This window comes from Myotis davidii, unplaced genomic scaffold (genome assembly GCF_000327345.1).
Source record: "Myotis davidii unplaced genomic scaffold, ASM32734v1 scaffold337, whole genome shotgun sequence".
NCBI classification, from domain to species: domain Eukaryota; kingdom Metazoa; phylum Chordata; class Mammalia; order Chiroptera; family Vespertilionidae; genus Myotis; species Myotis davidii.
In genome coordinates, this window is record NW_006288250.1 from 1,061,987 (window position 1) to 1,072,573 (window position 10,587).

The window sequence follows — 10,587 nt, forward strand, 5'->3', positions numbered from 1 at the left end:
TCAGTGACTGAGCCCCGCCGGTTGGGCACCAGTGCCCTTCAATAAGGCTCTGTTCACAGAACAACCACACACATGAGGCTCTGGGATGGAAGTAGAAAATCAAAAGACAATAACTTGGCCTGGCTCAGTGATTTATGCCTGGCTTACAGGCTTGGTTCCCAGTAGGGGGTATGCAGGAGGCAGCCAATCAGTGATTCTCTCTCATCATGGATGTTTCTATCCCTCTCTCCCTCTTCTTTCCTGTCAGTGAAATCAATAGAACCATTTTTTTAAAAATGGTGTGGCAAACACACAGAAGTGATTTCTTATGCCTCTGTGGCCACTCCATTTTTATTCAATTACATAGCTAATTCCATTACTATAATAGAGAGGAGCATGCATAAACAAATAGCTAAGGGCATATTACAGAAAAACGTATATTATTAGTTTTTTTGTTAAACAACTGAAAATGCCATTAAATATACATTTTTATAAAAAACATAGCCATTTCATATAAAATCACTTAAATTAAAATCACTATATGTCAGTAATGTATATTTCTTTTCAGATTAAGGAAAATGTCAAAAAAGAGATTTCATTTAATCAAAAGAGGCATAATTTAAATTACATATCCACAGCAGGACACAGAACAGATTTGCTCTTTGTTTTCTTATTTGTTCTTATATACATTAATTAGTTCAATAATTACATGTTATAATTAACTAGAGGCCCGGTGCACGGATTCATGGACCAGTGGGGTCCCTCGACCTAGCCTGCAGGGATGGGGCCAAAACTGGCTCTCAGACATCCTCCTAGGGGTCCCGGGTTGTGAGAGGGTGCAGGCCAGGCTGAGGGACCCCACCAGTGCACGATCAGGACCAGGGAGGGACCACAGGAGGGCTCTAGGGCACGTCCGGCCCATCTTACCCAGTCCTGATTGGCCAGACCCCAGCAGCAAGTTAACTTACTGGTTGGAGCATCTACCCACTGGTGGTCAGTGAGTGTCATAGTGACCAGTCGAATGAACGGTCAGATACTTAGCATACTAGGCTTTTATTATATAGGATGACATTTTAAAAAGTATCTAAAAGCTATTACCAGATTTTTAAAACTGTCATGAATATAAACATAACATTTATTACTCACACAATGGACGCTGACCTGCAAAAAACTACAAAATTCTAGAATCTTTATGCTTCCCTGCTTTTATTTTTGGTGTTCAGAATATTGTTCAACTGACATGGTATAACTTATCCCCCCCCCCTTTTTTTGGAGAAAAGTTCTTTCATATCGAATCTTTTAATTAATTATTTAACTGTCACTTTCTAAATTATCTTAGCAGAAAACACATTTCCTGATGTAATTTAAAACTTTTCTCTGTACTTAATTTAAAAAGAACACATCTTTCAGGGTAACATTCATTGTTTATATACTTACCACTCTTTACAATAAAGGGTTGAGTAACAATAACCATGTCAATCCTATGTCATTTCCTCAATTCAATTAAAAAATTTCCTAACAAGCAATTCTTTATTAACTTGACTACCTTTTGCAGATATTCTTCAAAAGCATGGTTGTATTTATTTACTGTCTTCCCTAAATCATTGCTAATATGTTATAAAACTACATGTTAAATTTCTATGAATAAGAAACCTATCATAAATCTATTCAATGATAGTTAAGAATGAATTTAAAAGCACTATCATATTCATATTTTTACAGCTAAAAAAATACTTGTACCTAAGCACCCTCTATCAGATCTGTTTTAGAGTCCCTTGAGAAATACAAGCCTATCAGACTGTTGTTGTTTTTTTTAAGTCACATTCTACTAAGGGTTAACTGAGAAGCAGATGGTTTAATACTTCCTCCCACATAATTTAGGAAATCAGAGGCAGAAGGAAAAACAATGCTTAGGAGTTGTGACACTTGGGCACTATTTTACATATGATACGGCAGGCACATAATCATTTTTATTATCATCCACCAAGTACTCTGAGTGTGCAGAATTCTATACCTAAGATTTCTGGTCATTTTACAACTTTTTCAAGACAGGTTCAAGTGCCATTTCTTCTAATTTTTCTGGCTGTATTGACTGTACCTCCCAATCCCTTGGGGTTCTTGTTTAAATCTTTATAACATCACTAACCACATTTTATCTTATAAGGAAGAATTTTTAAATGATTGTGTTAATTTCCTGTTTAGATTAGGAGTTTATTAATTTGAGGCAAGCAAATTTTAAAGAATACTATTCACAAATTTACAATGGTTAAAACTATGTATTTGTTCAGTAATTATTATTTTAGAGTAGGAGTCAGCAAACTTGTTTTGTAAAAAGCCATATAGCAAATATTTTAGGTTTTGAGGGCTATATGGTTTATGTTGCAACTATTCAACTCTGCCATTGTTGTATGAAAGCAGCATAGACAATAAGCTAACAAAGGGACATGGCTGTGGTCTAATAAAACTGCATTTAGTGCCCTGGCCGGTTTGGCTTAATGGATAGAGCGTAGGCCTGCAGACTGAAGGGTCCTAGGTTCGATTCCAGTCAAGGGCATGTACCTTGGTTGCGGGCACATCCCCAGTGGGGCGGGTGCAGGAGGCAGCTGATCGATGTTTCTCTCTCATCTATGTTTCTAGCTTTCTATTCCTCTCCCTTCCTCTCTGTAAAAAATCAATAAAATATATTTTTAAAAAACACTGCATTTAGTATAAAAACAGTTGGCAGGCTGAGTTTCACCGAGGACCACAGTTTGGCAGCCTAAGATTTTACTTGAAACACACTGCTGGAGAGATCTTTGTGGCTTTACTATACATTACCACTCCCAGGTAATTATGGGCAGTAAAATAACCTTTTATTATATGGTATGATGTGGAAAAGTTTCATAAGCACTGCCTTAGAGAAACAACACATGCTCAGAAAGACATGCACAAAAATATTCATTTCATCACTGTTTATAATGGTAAGAACCTGAAATAATTTAAATGTCCATCAATGAAGGAATATATAAATCATGCCACAAATATACAATAAAATACAATAGGTGAGCCTGGCCAGCATGGCTTAAAGTTTGAGCATTGACCTATGAACCAGGAAGTCACGGTTCGATTCCTGGTCAGGGCACATGCCAAGGTTGCAGGCTCAATCCCCAGTAGAGATGAAGGAGGCAGCCAATCAATGATTCTCTCTCATCATAGATGTTTCTATCTGTTTCCCTCTAAAATCAATTTAAAAAAAAAAAATATAATAGGTGAATGAACGAAATAGCTACTTATTAACATACAGGGTGATTAAATATTAACATATTTAATAAGCTGACACCATATTCTTAAAAGGCTATCTAACCCTCTGAACTCAATCCAGGTACTAATGACTAGACATTTCCAAAGGATGCAGGTGGATTGCCCTATACATTCTAAAATCTCAAAAGTGGTGGCTCCATGATTGCTATGGGACATAATCTAGAAAAAGGAGACACTGAGTACAATGTATACTTTTGCCAATCCTATTATTGGATATTCTGAACTGTATGGATCAAGATTGGCCAGAGCTAGCAGCAAAAGCAGCTACTAACCCAGCCTACCCCCCAATTCCTATCCTATTGTCCAATTTCAGTGGACACAGCAAGATAGGCAGTGATAACAGAAAAGGGAAAATACTGGTGATTTACTCTTTTATCTGCTCTTCCCATCATGCCTTAAAATCCCATGTTCTAGTCTCGTTTATTCCTAGGCACAACCTAGACCAGTGATGGCGAACCTTTTGAGCTCAGCGTGTCAGCATTTTGAAAAACCCTAACTTAACTCTGGTGCCATGTCAAATATAGAAATGTTTTGATATTTGCAACCATAGTAAAACAAAGATATATTTTTGATATTTATTTTATATATTTAAATGCCATTTATAACAAAGAAAAATCAACCAAAAAAATGAGTTTCATAGGTTCGCCATCACTGACCTAGACATACTATATTCTTCCAGAATAAAAATAGTTTCAAATTTAATAGTTAGCCAAAAACTAGAAAGGAGAGGAGCAAGCTACAGTGCTCTAACACTATATTTTGGGTCGCTTACCTAAGTACAATGTTTTTTTGGCCTGGTACATGTAGTTCCATCCAGTCAATAGACAGGTACCAGAGGGATGGGCCAAGGCCTTCTGCACTTTTGCATATTTCTAATATTCAGATCCTTAAGATTTTCTCAAATGCCATTATCAGCATTTTGAAAAAATGTCTTCACTGAAGTCCATTCTCCACTTTTAGGCAAGTTACTTGGAGATTAACATCTTGAATATATTCAGATTCATAAGCATTAATTTTGACACAGTTCCCATGGAGTAGAACCTTCACGGGAATTTATTCTTGTTTCTTTTATTAGTACATACATATTAAAGCTCCAAGACAGCATGTCTTCTTCCAAGTCCTTCCCTCTCTCCTTCCCTCCCTCCCAAAATCATATCCTATCACCTTGGAGAGCTAAAGAACTAACTGAAGACTAACTGCTTGTCAGGAGGTTTCTCACACAGGGTCAGTGATGGCTCAAGTTAAGAAGGAATCCAGTCCTCCAAACTAGGGAAATGGACAAGTGCTCTTGACAGAAGCATATTTCTGGTGCCTTATCAGAGACACTGGGATTTTCCTAAGCAATATAAATAACACGTAAGAGAAGGGGGAATGACCCTCCTGTGGGCTGAGAGAGCTGGGGAGCTAAAGCTGTCTCTCCGTGGGAGGAGATCAAGGGGAATGGTTACCTTCAGCTTGTTCCTCTATCATAACTTACCTCTTTTCATTTTATAATTCTGAATGAATTTCACAAAAAAGCCATCAGGTACTTCCAAGTTTCATTAATGTTGGTTGTAAAATTTCTCAAAAGAAGCCTTGCTGAAATCCCATGACCCAATTATGCTTTTGTTATTTTGCTCTGTTCCCATAAAACTAAAGTGATAATAACATACAGGATGATTTATAATATATAAAGCACTGTCAAATGTATCATCCCTTTGAATCCTCATAAAACTCTGTAAGGTACATAGAACATGTAATAAGAAAGGTTACGGGACACAAGTTAAAGTCACATGGCTATTAACTTCTGATTCCAAAGCCATGACCTGTGTCCTTGTACACTGTGACTTTCCTCATTCTTTAAAGGCCCAGCCTAGGCTCCCAATAATGCCTTTATTTCCAGAAACAGTTTCTCTATCCTCTGATGACCCACAGACTCTATATTTCTCTTATGACACTTAACATAGCCCATCTTTGTTACATTTACAGATCTATGGGTCTTAACATGCTTTCAATGAAAGTTGCTAAAAGACAGGGACTGGGTCTTATTTACCTTTATATTGCCCATAGCATCTAGAAACACGCACATTTTACTTGATGACTAGTGCACTTCCCTGTTTATGTGGGTGGTCTACTTTTTTAGGAACTTAATAATAAAACACATTATAAATTTAAATGTATAGTATTTGTTTATCAGTTGTACTTTTTTAAAAATACTCACCTGAGGATATGTTTTTATTGAAGAGAGAGAGAGAGAGAGAGAGAGAGAGAGAAGAGAAGAGAAAAACATCAATTGGTTCCCTCCCATATTCACCCCAATCAAATCGGGGATGGAACCCGCAACCTTTTGGTGTATGGGATGGCTCTCCAAGGCTCCAATCAACTGAGCCACCTGGACAGGGCACAGTTATACTTTAAAAAATAAATTTATATTTATTGTTGAAAAATATTATAGGTAACCCTCTTTCCCCCCATTGAGTCCCCTATAGTTGTACTTTTAACAAATAAGGTTGGACATCAGACTTTTGAACAAGAATTACAATAGCCTTAATTAAAATATTATATCTTTTGGAAAAATCAACTTGACTTACAGTATTACATTTATAATTTCTTGCTTCCAGGGAATACAGTCTGCATTACTTAAAGGCTTCTTATATTGTATTAGATTAAACTTTAATTGAATAAAAAAGGAGGAACTCTTCAAGAAAAGGTGGGAGACTCAACTCTAATCCTTTTCAGTACTGCCAGGAATATTTTTATTCCTTGAATTCTGGGAAGCAAAATAGGAGAAAGAATCCTGATTCCCAAAGTAACACCTAGGAATGTTTACAATTCTGTAATCTGCTTCTGATCTTCTGCTAAAGGCAAGGAAAATGTGTGAGAAGGAAAGTCTATTATTTAAATAAGTTACACACATATAAAATGTATATTATACTTTCAGCTAATGTATGAACTCTATTGAGTTTTCTTATTGAGCAATATTCTTTTGGAGGGAATAAAAGGATATGTATAATTCTACTAAAGCTCATGGACTATTACTATTTCCTATTTCAAGAAATTAGCCTATAATTTATACATAGCCAAGGAAGAGAGGTAAGAAAATTCAAGATTTATAGCATATCCAGAGCTCTGGCATATAAAATTAACCAAAAGGCTAGGTAGCATTTGTAACTTTCTTTAGCTTTTCAACAATTATCTTATTTGTAGAATCATTCTAAACATTCTTGAATGTGATCTATGTGTTGTAAATAAATAAGACTTATCAAAATACTACTGAATGATTGCATTCTTATTTTTATATACTTGGTTTGACTCAAAAGTCAAATATGACTGAGCTTCAAAGACTTACATAGGTGTGTCTCAGGAAAACAGAAAAATCTAAAACATTTAAAGAAGGGAAGGAGGAAACTAGTGATGAATCAGGAGACTACTATCCTATATTAGCAAAAATATCCTTTATGAAAGAATTTCCTTTGGGAATCATTTATATAGCACCACTAGAATGTTTAAAACATGACTTGATATTTAATAACTCAATGCATAGCAAATCTTTAAGAAACCCACTTGTAACATAAAAGGTATATCAGTATTTACAAAAACACTGATAATTTCTGAGGCATGTATTAAAGCTTGTGGCCCAGACATCCCACAGGAAATAAGAGCACCTGAATTATATTATACTAGAGGCCCGGTGCACGAATTCATGCACAGGTGGAATTCCTTGGCCTGGCCAGCGATTGGGGCGATGGGGGCCATCTTGCCCAGTCCTGATCAGGGCCGGCCAGCTGGGGTTTGGGGAGGGACCGTGAAAGGTTGGCCGGCCGCAGGAGGTTGGCTGTGGGAGTGCACTGATCACCAGGGGGCAGCTCCTGCGTTGAGCATCTGCCCCCTGGTGGTCAGTGCATGTCATAGTGATGGGTCGAACAGTTGCTAAGGCTTTTATATATATATATAGAAGATAGCAACCTTAAATAGGTTCTGAAAGGATTTAGAAAACTTTTCAAATGAAATAGTTTCTACTCCATAATGACTTTGATACTAATTATATATTCCTATTTCCTAAATTATACCTCTTTTTTATCTCTAAACTGGTTCAGGAACTGCAAATGACAGAGCAAAATACCACTGAAATCTTTTCAGTACTGGAAATTATATGGAAAGTTTGGAAAAAGTTACAGGATAGGGGAAATAAGAGGGTAGGGATATTAAAATTAGTCATTTTATTTAGTTCACAAATTTAGGAGTTTCTATGTTTCTGATCATTATTCTGTTAGGTAAGGTGCCTGGCATGTGTATACTGGGAAGGACTTAGACTGGAGGTAGGTACAAGCAAGAGTACTAACCAGAGTTCTGTTATTTATAAGTTGTATAAGTAACTTATTATCTATTAGGCCTTAGATTCCACATAAAGAATGATTTCTAGAACCTATTTAATTTTAAGATTAAGAAATTCTGAATGTTTCAAATTCAAGTCATTTTAATCTTCATATCCTGATGTACAAAATATACAGGGATTAAAAATCAAACAAACCAAATAACTAGTTGTAGCATACAGGCAAGGCCTAGCTATACACTAAATTTGATAAGTCAAATTTGAGGCCAACTTTTCACTTTTTGATATATAGAATAAGGCTCTTAAATCATCCTAATGAAGACAAAACTCACATCACAAGATAATACTTTAAATCCATATAGACCCTTTTAAAGCACTTTACAGAAATTATCCAATTAGCTTTTCTGACCACTTCTGTGAAGCATCAGGTATTATCTGATATTTTCCAAAGGAGGCAAAAAGAAACAAAGGAACTAAAGTTATCACTTTGCCAATGACATGGCTCCCTATTCCACATCTAGTGTTTTAACTTGTGAAAAAAGTGGTCAGCTCCATGAGAAATTATATTAACTGAAATGTCTCAGCCTTTTGAAAAGTTTGACTTCCCACAAAATGTGAGTGTAGAGACAGTCTATTGTTTTGCTCAGCATTTCACCTAATAACTTAGTTCAGTATTTTCCACACTGTAGACACTCAATGTGTATTTGTTCAATGAATAAAGGCTATTAATGATAGCTAACTATTAATAGAGCTCATATATCAGGTGCTGTGTTAAGTACATCACATGTATTATTTCATTTACTCCTACAACAACTCAAAGAGGTAAGTAAATTATTACTTTTCATTTTAATGATGAGGAAACTAAGGTCTAGGTTAAGTAACTTGCTCAAAATTACAAAATGATAAAGCCAGTATTTTTTATAATTTTTATTTTTTAAAAATATATTTTATTGATTGTTTACAGAGTGGAAGGGAGAAAGAAGGATAGAGAGCTAGAAACATTGATGAGAGAGAAACATCGATCAGCTGCCTCCTGCACACCCCCTACTGGGGATGTGCCTGCAACCAAGGTACATGCCCTTGACTGGAATCAAACCTGGGACCCTTCTATCCGCAAGCCGATGCTCTATCCACTGAGCCAAACCAGTCAGGGTTAAAGCCAGTATTTTTAGCAAAGGTAGCCCAATTTTAGACCTTGTTTAAAGATCATCATTGCAGAAATAGACTTGCAATAAGAAACTATATATTCTATTCCCTCTATAACAGTGATGGCGAACCTTTTGAGCTCGGTGTGTCAGCATTTTGAAAAACCCTAACTTAACTCTGGTGCCATGTCACATATAGAAATTTTTTGATATTTGAAACCATAGTAAAACAAAGACTTGTATTTTTGATATTTATTTTATATATTTAAATGCCAATTAACAAAGAAAAATCAACCAAAAAAATGAGTTCGCGTGTCACCTCTGACACGCTTGTCATAGGTTCGTCATCACTGCTCTAGAACTTAGGAGAGAAATTTCTTATTGATCTTTATATCACTTATAATGCCTAGTATAGTACCTTAATCACACTATTTGTTATCAAATGTTTCCTGAATAAAATGTAAAATTGTATAATCAAATTAGGCCTCACTGTCCTTAATTGTAAAACAGAGATAAAGGTGCCTCACTAGTTCACAAAGTTTGGTCCCTGGGTCTGGCAACTGTCAGAAATGCAAATTCTCAAGCCCCACCCAGTCCTACTGTTTTAACAAGCCTTCCAGGTGAGTCTCAGGCATGCTGAAGTTTTAAAACCTCAGGTCAATGTTACTTACAAGATAATTATGAGAATTAACTGAAGTCAACAGTGTGGAATCACCCTAAAAAGTGAAAGGTATATCACCATCACCATCATCGTCGTAAGAGTAAATTGCATTCCTTGAATAAGCTTAGTGATTTTGCTAAATCCAGATGAAAATAAACATGAAAAATGAAATAGATCGTGAAACACTTTTTAAATAAAATATTGTTTTAGATTTTATCTGGATAATGCACAGCATTCATGGATTCAGAGAAAAAGAGGACTATGAGCCATAAAGTTGTACAAAGAAATGTGATGATCTGGTTATGTGGCAGTTCAACCCAGAGAATCTGACATGCTGTACACAGGCTTCTTACCTGACCAGTGTCCTGTGGAGATGCCATATCGGTCTGTGCAGGTCTCACTTACAGGTCTAAACACAGTTTCCCACCCACCAGTAGCATAACGCCAATTCTGAGACTCCAAGATCAGTGTTCGCTGGGTGCCATATGCAATCATGAAGCAGTAGACCACATGATGGAGTTGACAGCCGTAGCCACAGCCTTTGTTGATATTACACACTAGCTTCTTGGCTTTGCTGCAGTCCTTGGGATTCTGTCAGGGAGGAAGAGAAATAAAGGTGAAGATAAGCTGTACAGAGAAACTTCTCTTCATAGATGACAAGTATATAACTCATATAAGCCAGGACTGATCCAGTATATTTTATAAGGCAAAGAATCGAGCTTTAAAGATCAAATTTCAAAAATCTACTGAATATTTTATGTGCACACTTAGGGAGATGGCAGTGAAAAAAAAAGTTACTTGGGAACCACAAAACAAACATAAAATTAAGCAGTAACATTTAAAAGAATACTATTTTCATTTCTCTATCATGCAGAACATCTCTGAACTCAAAGCTGTGTACACTGAGATATTTATTTCAGCTACAATTCAGCATTCTGAGCTTACATTCCCTGATGAAGCTGAAGTCATTTTAAAGGAAAAAGTATAATATACCTACTAATTCCACCTATCTCCAGAGGTCTAGATGTCATGAACAAAATCATTATGGAAGTAAAGCCACTGAGTAAAATGATATCTGAGTTCAACAATTATAAAATATCAGTCATGGAACTTAAAAAATCACACCAATTTTGACAGTTACTAGTAATTTTCACAATAAAATGCAGAACATGTTCTATATTTACTTTCTT

The 10,587-nt window shown here is 36.0% G+C and overlaps 1 protein-coding gene across 8 annotated transcripts in view; it reads right to left on the reverse strand.

Annotated features, from left to right (window-relative positions):
- Positions 1 to 10,587, reverse strand: part of FUT8 (fucosyltransferase 8 (alpha (1,6) fucosyltransferase)) — a 256,928-nt gene that overhangs the window by 33,378 nt on the left and 212,963 nt on the right. For all 8 annotated transcript variants that reach the window (XM_006760081.2, XM_015561548.1, XM_015561550.1 and 5 more), the window contains one exon: positions 9,751 to 9,988. In XM_006760081.2, coding sequence (XP_006760144.1) covers positions 9,751 to 9,988 — 238 coding nt within the window. The remainder of the gene's footprint in view (positions 1 to 9,750; positions 9,989 to 10,587) is intronic.